The sequence below is a fragment of the Gossypium hirsutum genome, chromosome A06 (genome assembly GCF_007990345.1).
Source record: "Gossypium hirsutum isolate 1008001.06 chromosome A06, Gossypium_hirsutum_v2.1, whole genome shotgun sequence".
Lineage (NCBI taxonomy): Eukaryota > Viridiplantae > Streptophyta > Magnoliopsida > Malvales > Malvaceae > Gossypium > Gossypium hirsutum.
In genome coordinates, this window is record NC_053429.1 from 63670401 (window position 1) to 63688308 (window position 17908).

General features: G+C 32.9%; 1 protein-coding gene across 3 annotated transcripts; it reads right to left on the bottom strand.

Annotated features, from left to right (window-relative positions):
* Nucleotides 1-1821: 1821 nt before the first annotated feature.
* On the bottom strand, nt 1822-7915 carry LOC107890412 (PHD finger protein ALFIN-LIKE 7). Of its 3 annotated transcripts, none has more exons than XM_041115921.1 (6): nt 7780-7915; nt 6555-7489; nt 6418-6450; nt 5581-5809; nt 2435-2561; nt 1822-2350 (listed from the first exon to the last, which is right to left on the bottom strand). In XM_041115921.1, the coding sequence occupies exons 2-6, from the start codon at nt 6649-6651 to the stop codon at nt 2078-2080; spliced, it is 759 nt and encodes a 252-aa protein (XP_040971855.1). In that variant the 5' UTR covers nt 6652-7489; nt 7780-7915; the 3' UTR covers nt 1822-2077. The 3 variants fall into 3 exon arrangements, with proteins under 3 accessions (XP_040971855.1, XP_016670320.1, XP_040971856.1); XM_016814831.2 differs by having other exon boundaries at nt 6555-6667; nt 7780-7904; XM_041115922.1 differs by lacking the exon at nt 7780-7915 and having other exon boundaries at nt 6555-6667; nt 7328-7336.
* Between the last annotated feature and the right edge of the window lie 9993 nt (nt 7916-17908).

Genomic DNA, 17908 nt, shown 5'->3' on the forward strand with positions numbered 1-17908 from the left:
TTTATAGGCTTGTAAAACCATATTCTAATAGGAGTGTAGTAAGATTGAAATACCTTATTCTAATCAATATCAAATAGATAGAGTTTAATAAGTTTTAAAAAACCTTATTTAAAAGAAGTGTAGTTCTATATGGATTTTACTTTTATATTATTTTACCATTGTACTTTATTTAAATAAGGATTCGGGTCACTCAATTCTAACACCTACTCAATTAGAAACTGTCCCCCAGGTATTTTGGGTCATTCCTAGTAGAAGTCCGAGTTGGTAAGGTAGCTTATAAACTACAAATGCCTCCTGACTCTCAAGTGCACCCCACCTTTCATGTGTCCTAGCTTAAGAAGCATGTGGGATCAGCTCCAGTCCAGGAAACTTTACCTATCATTTATGTTGATGGAATCTGGTCCAAAGAGCCAGTTCGTGTGATGGATTGAAGAATGGTTAAAATAGGCAACAGCGCAGTTACTGAAGTCCTAGTGGAGTGGGCAGACTCATTTCCTGAAGATGCTATTGGGAGTCCTTAAAGCAAATCAAGAACATATTTCCTCACTTCGATCCTTAAGGACAATGATTTTTCAGGGAGGGAATGTTGTTATGAGCTAAAAATTTGAAGTAAATAAAATAATGCGCATTGGTAAGGAGTAAAATGGAGTGTTTTGGTTTTAATGAAAGTGATGTGTTTTGATTTTAAGTAGTAACAGATACAGTTTTTTATTTTGTTTGTTTTATTTTCCCTTTATATATTACCTTGCTGTAAGGAAGGAGGACATGTAGTATAATATACACGTTTTTCTCTTCCTCAAAAGTTTCTCTCTTTCTTTCTCTTGTTTCTTTCTCTCTATTTCTATAATTTCTGCTTTTCTAGTTTAACTCGTATCACAAACTCTTTCTTTAGTTGAATGGTTGAAGACGGGAGCTAAAACTCCAAGGGATGCAATTTTGATTCCCTTTAGCAATGCCTATTATTATTATTATTACATCCAACAGAAATTTAATAGCTTTTATAAATTCTCTTCTCATATAAAATCTAAAATTCCAAAGTAGATCAACGATAAGAGTTATAAGTTTTGAAATTTGGGCGTTGATTCAAAATCCTTTAGTTGATTTTGAATTTTTTTTTATAATTTTGTTTGGATTAGGATAAGGAGAAAAACTAAAAGAAAATAGTGATGAAATAAATAGGAGAGTACAAAATAAAGAAATTGAGAGAAGAAAAAAATACATATTTTATTAATCAATAGGGATATGTACAATACTTTTCAGAAGTTTATATTTATAGACATAAAACGTACAACTAAAATATAATTCTATTTCTAATTTATATTAAAATCCTAAAATACATCAAACATCTTAATCTTAATCTTAATGGATAATAATCTAATAATAAAATGTTTATTACAATTTCCAATTTTTTTATTTATAAAATATTATGGATTTTAAATATTACTTACATTAATATTATATATATTATATTATTTGCTTTTAATTATAAAAAATATAATTTACTTGGATGCAACAGTCAAAAAGAAATCTAGTCATAATATAAACTGCCACATGATCCATCCTTTGCCACCACATTGATCTTTTATATTATGTTTTGCTTAGAAAAACTAATCATCAAACTTAATCCAAATCGAACTTTAAAAAAGAAAGTCTTAATCCAAATCTAGCTTGAATGAATAACTTTCAAAAAACAAAACAAAAAACAAAATCCAACCACCATATAGTTCGTAAATTTCAATCTTTGACCCTCCCCAAGACATCATCACTAAATGCAAAATCCCCAAAACAACAAAAAAGAGTTACAAAAATTAAGCATACAGATGAAACCAAAAAAACTGCAACATATATATATATATTATATTTCTAGCTGCCAGCATGAGTTTAAAACACAATTCCCAACGAAATTAAGCAGAGTAAATGCAAGAGTAGCAAAACTTAAAAATCCCATCTGCAGTCATCGACATTCATTCATCAACTAAAACGGGCTACTCTGTTTTACTTCCAAATGTAACTACAATTCTATGAACCATGCCTGCTTCGTTTCAACAGAATGTAAGTCCAATTTCTGGACCTACTTTCAAACCCTAGCCCGCTTGCTACTGCAACTTGGGCACTTATACTGCTTGATATGTTCAGCCTTTGCAGGTGTAATCTTCACGCATTTTCCATGGAACCATCTCTCACAGATATCGCAGCAAATCCAGAATTCATCAGTGCCGTAGCTATCCCCACATGCACCACAAGTGGCACCCTGTTCATCATCTTCCTCATCTTCTTCCCCACTCTCATCCTCATCCTTAGATGGTGGAGACATCTTTACCATCTTACCCTGGGGTTCAGATTGGCGAGACTGCAAACAGCAAGGTTATCAATTTGACATTAAATAAGAGAGGTGCATATAAAAGGAATATAAACACAAAAGAATAAATACCACCTTAGCACTTGATTTGCTTTTGCTGCTGCCATTGTGATTCGCAGATTGGTCTTTCAGTTGCTTGACATTTCCTGTGACAACTTCAAATATGGTCGGAAGGTCATTTATCATCTGGAAGAGTCTTTTCCTGCAAAATAAGACAAAAAACCAAGACCACTGCAAGAATGAGGACTATTTTTGCTTCTTCAAAATTCAAATTCCAAATCTCCAACACGAATCCATGTATCCCTTATTTTCAGTTCATTTGTAATCTTTGCCTTCCACTTCTCTATTACAAAAAGAAAAAGCACCAACCAAATGACGAGCCTAAACAATGTATATTCACGTGCCTATGAACATTTATTGAGCTATGGATGCAGGGCATGGCACCTTCATCTAGAGCTACGTTTGAGCATCACTTAGCTATAAACATACGCATATGCATGTAAGCAACTTCTCTTTAATAGGAAAACGTCGAAGCTTTATGATAGACTTTAGATAGTATTACATAATAATAGTGTTGTCAAGGGCACAAGATGCACTTTAGGTGTTAGAATCCTTATATTACCAGAGGTGCAAGGCAAAAAAAAAAAGGTACACACCAAGTGCTGTCAAGGCGTGTGCCTAGGCATGCCTATGCCTTGCGCCTTAGAATTATTCAACAAAAACACATCAGAGCCCTCCAGGCAAGGCCCATTTGATCAGGCGCACACCTAGTCCACCTAGCCACACTTTTTTGTAAGTCAATAAGCATAGAAAAAGCCCACCTGATTGAATTTCCCTTCAATTTCTTTTGTTTTTCGTTGTTTCCATTTGACATACTGATACGAGATCAAAGGCCCGACAAATGCGTTCCAAACTAAATGGGACCATCCAGGAGTTTGTTAGTAAAGCCTTAGATGCGTACACAAAAGAAAGGGAAAATCAAAATTTCAAATATTGGGAATCTTGGTCCAAGACACCAAATCTTGCAGTCAAAGCGCATTGGATCTCCATTACGAGCATCAACGATTCAATTTCGGTAGGAGATGGATCACAAGCCCAAATTCTTGAGGGCAAGGCCCAATAAGAAGATTCCAAGCCCAATCAAGAAATTCACCCATACTTAGTTGAAAATCAGGCCAAATTGTCAAAGTGGCCCAAGTTGTAAAGTTTTATTTTTATTTATTTATTTATTTATTTTACTTAGTTTAAATTTTTATATTCAGTCCAAGAGTCCCAAATAAAAGACCCTTGGCCGAATTTCCATATTAAAATAATTAGGAGTTTTTTTTTAGTTTTAGTTTTAGTGTTCTAATTAAATTAGGAAAACATTGAAAGGCCTATTTATATGGCTTGGCCAGCCACCCCAATTACATTGAAAATTTCAAATTTGATTTGAGTGAAAATTCTCTTTGAGTTCTTTAAGGATTTTCTCTTGAGTTTTCTTTAGAAGTTGTTTTAACAATCTTTTTGATTGTGGGAGCCATCTTCAACCTTCTTCTTGCCATTGATATTCTTTGGAGAGGAGATTAGAGCCGTTTGAAGGGAGTTGTAAGATCTTTCGAGATTTCAAGGCTTCTTAGGACTTATCTTTTAATTTCTTACTGTCAATTCTTTCTTTATTTCTGCTTGTGCCGAATCTTTATCTAATTTATTTTCTGTTCTTATTGTGTTTTCAGCCTTTTTCTATCTTAAGGAATTAGCCCAAAAATCCCCAATTTCTAGGGTTCTTGCCGATTCATCCATACTCTTTTTGGGAGAAATTAGATTGCCAAAATTTGGGGAAAACTATCTGGGTGTTCAATTGGGCAGAATCGCAATCTCTTCTAGGGTTTCAAGATTCCTTATTAACACTTATTTCTATTCCCTATTTAATTCTTTACTGTTTTGGGGATTTTATTTCAGATCTGAAAATTTAAAAATCTAATCTTTTAATTTTCTGTTTCGTTTCAGATCTAATTGTTTAGGGTTTTCGTAGGAGTTTCTCGTGACTTGGCAACTCGATCTTGGTCCGCGCGCAACCCCGTATCACATACCTTTACCAGTAAGAAACGGATCATACCATACTCCATACTTCTCAGCATTTGAGCATTCAACAACAAATAACGACCATAAGGAAATAATGCATATTGACCAATTAAATTATTGCATTTTTTTTAGATATATCATAAGATTTATATTATATATACACACCGACTTGCAAAAGCTCATACATACTGCACTTTCCTCTACTCAGGCTAGCGCCTATAATGTGCCTTGCGCCCTTGACAACATTGTGCTTGGCTTAGTAAAGGCGCAATATGTACATCAGCATGGTTTTTTGTTGTGTTTGTGTAGATATATGGAAATAAGCTTAAGGCATATAATTGATAAATTCTCAACAGTTGTCCAATTTATCATACAATACATGTAGAGTTTTTTTTTTTTTTTTTGGTTGGCAGAAATGCATGATTTTCTGATGATCCCTTGTTTGTTGTTGAATGATTAAATATTTGGAAGTGTGAGAGTTTTCTTACTACTAAGGTGAAACTGATGTTAAAGTAAGTATGCTTATACGCACTAAGTGCCTGCCTGATCAATGTGCCTAACCCAAAAGGTGTGAGGCGCTTTATTGTCTGGCATTAAGGAGCAGACCTTGACAGCACTGCATAATAATATTCATGTAGTGAAATGGAAAACATCTAATTTAGCCTTTTGGCATCCAAAATCCCCTCTCAAGGCCCAAACTGTGTTCTCAAACTTAGCAAGATGTATTTACACAAAGCGAAAAAGAAAAAGTCACTTCCTCAGGTAAGGCAGAAAATTATCAGCAAAATGAAGGAAAGAACCAGAATATCTCCAAATTCATCTATTACTAAATTCAAAACAAAAAAGAAAAGAAAATTAAAGATAGATTTCCGCAATCATTTTGTCATCCTTAAAATTAGTGCTTTGAATGGTTGACCAATATGGAAACTTTCAAAATAAATTTTTAGTACTCATTTCAAGAGAACCTATTCTAAACCAGAAATTTAAGATCCAGCAAAAGCCAACACAAGAAAATAGAACTAATATTTGATTATGGTAGACAGAGAGCACAATGCAGTCAGCATAAATTGAAAAAATAACCCATGACAATGCAGCAAGAGAGCAGTGAAAATTGAAACTCAAACGTGTGATAGTTGACAGAGAAAAAGCAAACATACCTCTCATTCTTTCCAAACCCAAATCGTGCACCAAAATAGAAAGCAACAGCAAGCAACCACGAATCACTGTGAACTGCAACCAATGATAGCCAGTCCTTCTCCTGCATTCCATCTCTAGCAAAGTTTATGCCCAATGCTGGCTCTGGAAGCTCAGGAGGCACCTCCTCGACAGGCAAGTTAACTTCCCAGGTTTCATTTGGAAGTCCATATAGGCATAAGTTCTCCTTCTCTGAAAATAAATTTTACACGTTCAGGAAAGAAACTAAAACCCAGAATTTTGAAAGATATAAGCTAGCTGAAGTCAATTATAACAAACATATAACACGTTATCAAGTCTTAAGTCATGAAGAACGCACCAGGATAGAAATATTAAATGATAGACTCAAAAATTTCTAGTAAAATATAAATATAATCAAGTAGGAAAATAAATATTCACTTCAACCGAATAGCTATTAACATCACATTCCAGTTGTGATTTGACAAATAGAATCAGAATCCAAACTGCTCCTTGGAATTGAAATTAAGAGGGAAGAATTACGTCCGAGATATCATAAGTGTAATCAAGGAGAGTATGAAAAGCAGCATAATGAAGGCAAAGTGTAATCTTCACCTGTAAATTAAGAGATTGAAACATTTCATTTCCCGTCTTAAGTCAAGCTAAGGTATATTCATTAAAAGACACTATTACATGGCTATAATGAAAAGCAAATCTTAAGCCATGATGGACGAAACCATAATGAAGACCTGATAAGTTATTCTGACTGTAGCATTAAAGAGGACAAGCAGCTCAAATACACATTAATGAAAAAAATATAAAAAGAGCGAAAGTAAACCCACCAGGATCACACTGTTGGTAGAACTTGTCAACATCTGCCATAGAAAACCCCAACAAATTAATTGAATTTCTTTGTGATTTCCGAAACCTGTTTTTTCTTTTCTTTTTTAAAAAAGGAAAAAGCTAGAGGCAAACGAACCAGTTGTGAGAGCCTTAATCAAGCCAGAGCGTCTGCCCTTGAAGTCGTTGAAGACCTCTTCCACCGTTCTCGGTATTGGGTGTGGCATACCTTCCATTCCCTTCTCAATTTCTCTTCAAAATTAAAACGTAATACGTTGGGGAAATGCAATATATAGGGGGTCTTTCTTTTGAATAGAATTACGGACCAGCAAATCAGAATTAAAGCAAAATCTGAATTAGGGTTTTCGTTGTAGGGTTTGGTGAGGATTGGGATGAGGGGGGGATTTGCTTTAATTCATAATATTTTATGTAATATACTTTGGGAAGAGAGGAGGAGACGGATAACGGAACACAAAAGCCAATTTTAGGCTTAAATGTAAAATTAACTTTCCTTTATCTTCGAGTTATTATATAAAAAATTCCCTTAAAAATAATTTAATAATCAAATTGGTCCCTCAATCAAAAACAATATTCAATTGAACCCTCAGTCAAGTTTAAATATTCAATTAAATCCTCAATCAATTTTAAGCTCATGTTTTGACGCTCTTAACGTTGCATGCTAGTGTTTTACCGCATGGAAGATAATTTCTGTTTATATTTGTTTAAAAAATCTTTGAAAAATTCAAAATATAAAAATTTAGAATTTTTTACTTTTTAGAATAGATTTTTTAAACATCATAAAAATAAAAATATTAAAAATAATAGAAAAATCATTTGAAAATAAAACATAATTTAAAAATTTTATAAAAATTATAATTATAAAAAGGTGGCTGTGGATATCTTTGAGCTTACCGATGACGCCTTCCCGATTACATACAACGTTCTTCGATGGCTCTGTTAGTCCCAGATTCAGACTCTTTCTAATTAAAATCCTCCACTACATCACCATCATCATCCACTATATTCTCAACTTATAAGCTTGGTTCTTTACTTTGAAACCTCATTGTCTAAAAACTAACCATGAAAAACCAGAGGAAATCAAAAGGCCATAACTCGTAAACATGCAAATAGAATTGGTTTTTTTATTATAAAAACCACCATTTTTATTCCCACATAAAGCAATCAAAATCTATATGAGCGACAAGGCAAATAAAATACCCAAAACTAGGTTTCAAATAGTGATGTCCCGACCACTATCTCGTGGCGACGGCGGCCAACAGAACTCAATAACAATATTTAAGCTTGAAGATCAAGCATATATAGTAGAAATCAATGAAGCTAAAATTAGGGTTTAAAAATTTTACCTCATTTAATTTTCTAGTACGCCTTGAGTAGCAGAGACAGCGGCGGTGAGAAACTTGTTTGGCGACGGGGATGTGTTGAGAGACACGAGAGTAGGTCGGAAAATTTTTAAAGGAAATTTTTATAAAAACATTTTGTAAGTTTTTCCATTTTTATAATTTTAAAATTTCTAATTTTTTAAAATTTTTTCTATTATTTTTAATATTTTGTTATATTTTATAAATTTTTAAAAAGCTGTTTTAAAAAATAAAAAAATATATAAATTTTTATATTTTGGAATTTTTAGTATATTTTTGTAATTTTTTAAATAAATATAATAAAAATGACCATATATTAACACATGGCACAACTTTAATGTACCACAAAACGAAATTAATAGTTTAAAATTATAAAAATTTACTTGATTGCTTAAATTTAATTAGAAACTCAATCAAATGCTTAAATCAGGACTCAATTAAATATTTTTAATTGAGGGCTCAATTAACTATTAAATTATTTTTAAATGGTTTTTTTATTACTAAGCTTTTTTTCATTTAGGTTGTAAAACTTTTTATATATATAAATATACTTTAGTACTCATATTCCCCTTTATATTCATTTCATTACATATTATATTTATGAAACATTCATAGTAAAAAAATTTATATAACAAATATATTTATTAAAGTTTAACATAAAAATTAAAACTTGTAATTATATGCATGGTAATTTTAGTCCAAATCTCATTATGAAAACTTCTTTATTAATTTATAAAAATATGGAAAAAAAATAAAAACACCTTCATAATTATATAACTTGCTTCGCAAATAGAATGATTATTTTAGTAATTTTCTAACTGAGTTGAGACGTAATTGATATGTGGCATCAACTCAATAAGAGGTTTTATAAATACTAAAATCTCATCACACACGTATACGTATGAAAATTACGTATTTTAAACACAAATATATATTTAAAAACAACATACAATAAATAATGAAAAGTATGGTATGAAACTAATTAATAATAACACATTAAATATGTACGATATTAAAATAAAAAAAATATTAAAGTATGAGTAAAACAAAATTTAAATATAAAAATGCATCAGATTAAGAACACTATATGAATACAATTGTTTATCATTGTTTAGTCATAAATCATGAGTTGGTGTCGAGTTAATTTGTGACACCAACTCAATTAAAAATATTATTAATATTAAAAATTCTATCACATGCGTATGCGTGTGGAAACAACATATTTAGTACATATGTATGTGTTTCAAAATAACATACAATAAATAACGAAACGTAAGGTTTGGAATTAATAATAATAACAACAAAGATGCGTATAAAAACCACATATTTAGAACATAGGTGTGTGTTTAAAAATAATATACAAAAACTAATGAAAAGTATGGTTTGAAACTAATTAATTAGTAACACATGAAATATATACGATATTAAAATAAAAAATTAGATTAAATTGTGAGTAAAATATTTTATGTTAAATGTTAATCTTATTTAAATTTACTCAAGACTTATTATTGGTGTAATGGTAAAGAATTTGTTTATAAATTCATTACACATGGATTCAATCCTTAAATAAGTTAATTTTAATTATTTTATTCAAAAACTATACAAAAGTATGAAAAGAGAAAAAAAAATGTCCATATTAATCATTTCCTAACCAAGTTGGTACTCGGTCTAACATCTGATACTAGGGGTTTTATTAACAATATAAATATACACAAATTTATAGAAATTTTTATGAGAAATATACTTACTAAAGTTTCATATAGAAATTAGAAATAGTTTTGGTTTAAATGGTAAGTGAAAAAGTTTTATATGTTTGGTGTCCTTAGTTCAAATTTCATAATAAATAATTTTTTATTGATTTATAAAATATTAAAAGACAAAAACATCCACATAATTATATAACTTACTTTGCAAATAAGATAGTATTTTTGATAATTCCTTAATTGAGTTGGGATCCGATTCATAAGTGAGACTAACTTAGTAAAAGAATTCATAAATAGCATAAATTATAGATTTTTTGTTGTTCAAATTGGTTTTTATGTTTTGCTTCCATTATACAAAATAACATTAAGACAACGATATAAATTCTTTTATGCAATCTAATGAGTATTTGGCGCGTGATGATGACATCATTTTGACATCATCCAAAATTAAAAAATATTAGAAAATTTAAAAAGATTAATATATATTTTATGTAAAAAATTATAGTTTTATTTTTATATAAAAATGTTTTTTATAAAAATTATATAAATTTTCTTCATGATTTTGATTTAATTTTTTTAAATTAATTAAAAACATTTTATTTTTATAAAAATATACTTTTTTTATAAAATATTATGATTTTTATGAAACATTATAAAATATTTTTGAATTTTAAATTTTAAAATTTCTAGATTTTTTTATAATTTTCAAATTATCATCAACACATGATAAATATTGAATTTGTCAAATGAATTGGAAAATATGAAAATATAAGTACCAATTTAAACAAAAAATATATTTTTAGTCGAAAAGTAGAATCTAAATTATAGGTACCAAAATGAACATAAAAGTCAAACATAGGTACCAAAAGGTATATTTACCTAAATATTTTTAGTCGAAAGTGAAATCTAAACTACGATGTGATTATAGAAAATGGTCAAACCATTATTCCCTTAAAAAATTCATTTAGCGAATCATAACGTGACACATGACATTTTTAATTAAAAAATTTAAATTTAAATTTAAATAAAAATAAAAATAGAATAGAATAGAATAGAATAAAAAGTTATTTAATATTATATTTGCATCTAACGCTGGCAAAGCAGACTCGAGCACAAAAGCTCGCCTATCTAGATCTGAGCGTGTAACTTTGTCTTTGATGTTCCAAGCATTTGAACATTTAAGATAAATTTGATGAAAATATGGTTGGAAACTCTATCAAACATTTTCAAAGAATTGCAATATACTAAAAAATAAATTTTAAATGTTTTAATTTATCCATATATCTTTGAGTCAATACCAAAGTATTCTAAAATGTTTAAAATGTTTATAAGACACTTTGACAGTCAAGTCAATCCAAAGTTAACAATCATGCCTCAAAACATGATATGTATGTCTCAAGACGAAACCTCCTAACAACTATATAACGACTACATGTCTTAAGACATATGTTGCAAAAACATTTATTAAGCTCAAATTAAATGCTTACAATGGCTAGATTAGACTCCTAATGACCATAAACATCCACAAACTTGTTCCTTAGTATAAATAATCTTCAAGAAGAATTCAAGACTCACACCATGTTTGGTTTGGGGAATGGAATATCCTTCCTGCTTATTCATTGGATGGTAAATCATTTCTTTTGTTTGGTTGAACCTAATACCTATTTAATGGAATGACCATTACTTCCCTATTACTCGTCTTCTTGTAATAGTTATTCTTTGGTGAATGGCTATTCCCTACAACATTGAATAACAAAAAAAAAATTTAATTTCTACATTAGTCCTTTAAAACTTGGACTTAGAGAGTATAAAAATAAAATATTTTAAATATTTTAATATAATTTAATATTAAAATAATTATATTAAAATATTATTAAACAATATATTATTTTTATTAAATTATATTTAATAATAATTATATTAAAATATGATTAAAATATTTATTATTTATTATTAAATTATTTTTAATAATAATCCTATTACAATTCAATAATAATAACAATAATAATGTACCTAAAAAAATTCTGCTAAGGGTACTGTAGCACCCCCAACCCGTACTTGTCGCTGAAATAGTGTTACAGATCATTACTGTAAATACGCAACTTAAATCATTCATTTTCAAAAATTTCATATATCATATTATAGCTCATTCAAACACATACATATCGTCCCTTATTCGAGCCCTCGATGCCTTAGAAACACTTTAAAAATGATTCGGGACTAATTCAAGAACATTTGAAACACTAAGGAAAAAGTTAGAAAATTTCATACTGCAGGGATCACATGGCTGATACACACGCCCGTGTCTCAAGCCGTGTGGACATTCGAAGTAGGGACACACGACCATGTCTTAGCCCGTGTCCGTACCCGTGTAACTCTCTAACTTAGGTCACACGGCCAAGCCACACGCTCGTGTGCTAGGCCGTGTAACTTTTGAAATGGCCTTACACGCCCATGTTCCAGGTTGTGTGCTAGGCCATGTAACTGCTTGACTTGCCACCCTTTGAAACCTACAGGGGACGCACGGTCGTGTCATATGGCCGTGTGTCACACACGGCTAAGATATATGCCCGTGTCTTTGGCCGTGTGGATAAGGAAATGACTAAAATCAAGGCATTTCTTTCACTCTTCACAAGTATAAACTTAGGCATTTGCACACATGATAAAGACTTCTAAACATACTCAAAACCTGCATAAAAAGATCCATACAATAGGCTAATAATCCATACAACCAATATACCATATTAGCACCTCAAACACATACATAAAACATACCTAAACATGATCACACTTAACCATTCATCAACTAGCTTATCTTTATACGAAAACATTTCCTAATTAACCACAATTTAAACATACTAAATTGGTCATTCAAAACATACTTTCACTTGGCCATATCCATACCAATTCACAAAGCATCAAATTGCCAAAAACAAACCAACCAATATATACCATATTTATAAACCAAATATATCAACTTAATTCATTAACAAACCAAAACAATCCATAAGTGTTTACTTTCATAACATTCTATTTGTACCAAAAGATATTTGTTCGCAAACTTAGAAAAGTACCTAATCACCTAGTTTAGTAATTCACCATACTATACCAAACCAACCTGATGCGAGATTGGCCAAGGAGCTAGTTGCCGAACCCTTGGAGCTGCCGTTGGGACCAATCAACAGAGCCTGAGCAAAGAGGTTCCAAGAGACTATTTCAAGTTACATAGATCAAGCTTGGAAAGAAAGAGTGTTTGATCAACAAGTGATGAACTCAACAAGCTCATTTTGCAACGTTCTACAAGCTGACTTAGTTCGTTTCACCTCAAAGGAGCTCAATTCGACACAAAGCTGGCTCATTGAGCTGGTTTCAATTTATTTAAAGCTAGCTTTGTGTCGAATTGAGCTCCTTTGAGCTAAAATAAACTAAGTCAGCTTGTAGAACGTTGCAAAATGAGCTTGTTGAGTTGGTCACTTGTTGATCAAACACTCTTTCTTTCTAAGCTCAATCTATGTAGCTTGAAATAGTCTATTGGAACCTTTTTGCTCGGGCTTGAGTGATTGGTCCCAACGGCAGCTCCAAGGGTTTGGCAACTAGCTCCTTGGCCAAGCTCGCATCATTCCCCCCTCTTCGAGGCAATTTGTCCCCAAATCTTGACCTACATCAAAAGAGAAAAGATCAACAACTTTAAAACTAGTGCTAACTCCATACTCACTGGGTAAATCCAATTTGTAGAAGTTATCATTGATCCGCTCCAACACTTAAAATGGACCGTCACCCCTTGGTAGGAGTTTTGACATTCATTACTCGGGAAACCTTTATTCGGGCATTTGGATCCAAACCCAGTCTCCGAGTTCGAACACGACTCATTTGAGCCCCTTGTTCGCTCCTCGAACATATTGTTCAGTTCTCATCTCGATATTGTCTTTGACTTTCTTGTGAAGTTGTTTAACAAAATCGGCTTTTCTTTTGCCATCTACGTGCACTAGCTGGTTAGAGGGCAATGGAACTAAATCAAGAGGGGTTAAAGGGTTGAAATCGTATACTACCTCAAAAGGAGAACGCTTTGTGGCTGAATTAACTATTCGATTGTAAGCGAACTCTACATGTGGCAAACATTCCTCCCACGACTTCAAATTTTTCTAAGTAATGGCCCATAATAAAGTCGACAAGACTCGGTTAACTACCTCTGTTTGGCCATCAGTTTAGGGGTGGCATGTTGTCGAAAATAGTAATTTGGTGCCTAACTTGCCCCACAACGTCCTTCAAAAATGGTTAAGAAATTTTGAATCTCGATTGGAGATGATAGTGCGGGGTATCCCATGTAACCTAACGACTTCCTTGAAAAACAAATTGGCAATGTTAGTAGCATCATCAGTCTTATGACAAGGTATAAAATGAGCCATTTTTGAAAAACGGTCTACAACCACAAAGATCGAATATTTTCCATGTTTGGTTCTAGGAGGCCTAGAACGAAGTCCATAGAAATGTTTATCCACGGTGCATCTGGTATGGGCAACGGTGTCTATAGACCATACGGTTTGATCTGCGACTTTACTTTCTTACAAGCATTACATTGATCACACTTCTTCATTACGTTGTGTTTCATCCTTGGCCAATAAAAGTGTTCTTACAATATGGCCAATGTTTTAGCAACTCCAAAGTGGCCCATAAGTCCTCCACTGCGAGCTTCATTAACAAGTACGTCTCTTACGGACCTGTTGGGTATACAAAGCTTACCTTCACGAAATAGATAGCCTTCGTGTTGATAATACTTTTCATAAGCACCTTGCATACAACACTTATATGCCTCACCAAAATCAATATCAGTTTGATAAAGATCTTTCAGAAATTCAAAACCAAGTAGTTTAGAATCCAATTGATTGACAAGTGCATACCTTCGTGATAATGCACCGGCGGCAATGTTTTCTTTACCTTTCTTATATTTTATCATGTAAGGAAATGACTCCAAATATTCCACCCACTTGGCATGGTGCTTGTTTAGCTTTGTTTGTCCTCTAAGGTGCTTCAAGGTCTTATTGTAACACCCCGAAATTGGGCCTAGAAGTATTGGGCCTTGAGCATGGGAGCGGTTAGGAGACTACTCATAAATATTTTAGTTAAGAAAGAAAGTGGCACAAATTTCATGGTTGATTTATTGGCTAAGTGATTTAGGTGTGTTTGAGAGTGTTTGAGAAGCCTGGGTTCAAGCTTGGGCTTTTGCAAAAGTTTTAGTTTTTGCTCTTAAGTGAATCTGGATGTTAGCATTTAGGCCTTATATTTAAATGTGAAGGGTTTTTGTCACAAAAAGCCTTGTGGCTTGGTTGTAAGTGGCGTGACTTGGTAACTGGGAGAACTTGGGTTTGAATCCCATGGCATACAATATGTATTTATTTTATTTCCATGAGGTGAGAGAGGTAGAGTTGGATTGAAATTCCGCTGACGGGGTTGTGGACTTGGTCAAAGAGAGAGAATCAAGGGTTTGGATGATGGTTGTTATGGATATGGAGGAGATTTTGGTGGAGAAAATCATGGAGTTTGACAAGGGGTGGAATTGGCCAAATTTGGGAGTGTGACAGCCCAAAATTGACCCTAGTCGGGAAGTGGTTTCGGGACCACAAAACCGAGTCATAATAATAATTAGCCATCATATTTGATGCTTATTATATGTATATATGCATGTGTGAAAATTTCATGTTTGAATTTTGTTAATTGTAAGTGAATTTTGTTAAATAGGACTTATGTGAGAAAATTTAGAAATGTGCTAGGCAAATGTGAAGTGGCCTATTAATGCATGTTATGAAAATGATGGGTTTGCATGTCAAATTACCCAAAATTTGAGCTAGTGGCCGGCCATGCTATGGGTGGAAACATGTTGGGAACATGTTGGCTTAGTGTGTTATGTTAGAAAGAATAAATAAAGGGTTAGTAATTAAATAATGAAAAGGGAGGGGTGATGAAAACAAAGTTGTCTCATCCATCCCCCCCCCTCAATTTGCCGTAACTAGACAAAGAAAAGAAAAGAAAAAAAGAAAGGGTGTTCATCCTTTAACACCTTGGCCGAAAATTTGAAGGAGGAAGGAAGAAGAAAGGTTGAAGAGATTCGGCCATGCATGTAACTAGGCTAAGCTTAAGACTCTAAAGGAGAGGCGTCCAACAAGGGAAAATCGAAGGTCATCGAGTAGCCGACTTGGAATTATTTTACCCAACATAAGGTAAGTCACCAAGCATATATTTTGTATTGATCTAAATAGACATAATGTCTATGTAATTATGCCGAATGGAATGATAAATTTATATACATGTATGCATGTGGTGATGAAAGTGTTGAATGAAAAGAAAAGAGGTGAGATGTATTGAGTTGTTGATCTCGGCACTAAGTGTGCGGGTATAAACATTTATGATCATGAGATTGGCACTAAGTGTGCGGGTTTAAATTGTACAGCACTAAGTGTGCGAGTTTGATTATATAGCACTAAGTGTGCGAGTTGATTATATAGCACTGAGTGTGCGGACTTAATATATATTTTTGAATCACTATGGACACTAAGTGTGCGACATTATTGAGTTGATCACGGACAGCGGATCGGGTAAGTACCTTGAGTTCATGGCCAATAGGCGCTATGTTTATATTTGGAGTTGAGCTTGGTAAGTTTGAACCTATGTGACAATTATAATTGAAGTCACGTACATAAGATTTATCGTGGAATAGGTGAAAGGTCGTTTAGTTGTATGATTGTAACGAAAATAAAATGATGTATGAAAATGCCTCAAATATCCTATTGATTAGTATATGGAATGTGAATGCATGACTTGGTATGAGATTGAACCGATAGGTCTAAGGAACTATGGTATGGTTCGGTATGGATGGAGTAACTAGCCTCGTTCCATTTTGTTTCCTCTTGTGATAATGTTATTAATGGATGGTAGTGCATTGCTTATGACTTACTGAGTTATATACTCACTCGGTGTTTCCTTGTCACCTATTTTAGGTTTCTTAGACTCGTCTCTTTTTGCGTGATCGGGCCGTCATCGAAGTCATCACACCGGCTAGCAAGTTTTGGTACTTTCTTCTTAGTCGGCTTAGGAGAACATTTCGGCATGTATAGGCTATTATGTTGTGTTTAAACTTTGGTATGTAAACTTTTAGCCATGCGAAAATGGCATAAATGTTCGGTTGGGTTTGGTTTTATAACGTTAGGTCGTAAGTCTTGGTAATTCGACTTTTTTTTATGCCATATGTCATGGTTGATTATTTTTGGTGTTAAAATTCATGATATGGCAATAGTGTAGTAGGGAGATGTTTGACAATGATTAGCCTTTGGCATGGCTAGTCATGATCATAATTTGTGATATGTATGATGAATTACTAGTTAGATCAAGGAGAAATCACGAAATAGGCATAGTTGCTTTCGTAACAGATTCTGGCAGCAGCAGTGACGTGAGATTGAAAAATCACTAAAAATAGTAGGAGTGGAATTAATTAATGAATAAATTATGTAATCAAAGATCGATGAGTCTATTTTCATATAGAAGTAACGAAACAATCATATGGACAGTATGTTAAGAGATATTAAGGTTCTCATGAGACAGGGCCAGAACGGTTTCTGGATTCCCTGTTCCGACTTTGGAAATTCATTATAAATTAAACAGAGATAATTAGAAGTCATTCCATATATGTACAGATTCCTCTCTGAGTCTAGTTTCTATAGAAACAAACGGCATCAGTATTTAAGCTCTGTGCAGGGAGATATCCAAGTCGTAATGCGCAAAGGTCAGTGTAGTCGATCCCTGTAACATGGGAGACTTTGACTAATAAACTGTACTAATTGGCCCGACCAAAAATTCTACAAAAATTCTACCATATAGGTATATGAGTCTAGTTCCAGGGAAAATTTACAGAACTAGATTTCGAGTTTCAGAACTCAAGATATGATTTTTAAAGCGACTAGTACGCAGATTGGCAGCTTGTCTGGGAAATGTCAAATAAGTGGTTTGAAGTCTGTTAACACCTCGTGTTCGACTCCGACGACGGTCTCGGGTTCGGGGTGTTACAGGGAGTCTATAGGTGCCTATTCGGTTTTGACTTAGTGCCATTTTGGTAAGGGGAAAAACATAGGAATTCGGCTAGGTGGGTTCTCTTTCACTTTTGGCCATTTTATTTATTTTTGAATTTCTGAGTTCCCAATCTCCTTTTCTCTTTTTTCTCTCTAGTGTTGAAATTGCAAGTAACCATTCGTGCCTTTTCTTTTCGTTTCACTGAGATTCTATTGTTCTGCAACTATTCAACAAATGTGCCGAAACCTTTAATTTTCAAAATACCGAAGCCTTGTGTTGTTTTGCCCATGTCTCTTTCTTTCTGTTTCAATCCCTACCGAATCACTCAATTGTGAGTTATCTTTTCTACCTTT

What these genes read in the sequence shown, in the direction of transcription:
- LOC107890412 (XM_016814831.2), bottom strand. An exon ending in CTACCAACAGTGTGATCCTG is followed by an intron (nt 5,810 to 6,417) that starts GTGGGTTTACTT and finishes ATTTATTTTCAG; the next exon opens with AGAAGGAGAACTTATGCCTA. An exon ending in GGGTTTGGAAAGAATGAGAG is followed by an intron (nt 2,562 to 5,580) that starts GTATGTTTGCTT and finishes CTTATTTTGCAG; the next exon opens with GAAAAGACTCTTCCAGATGA.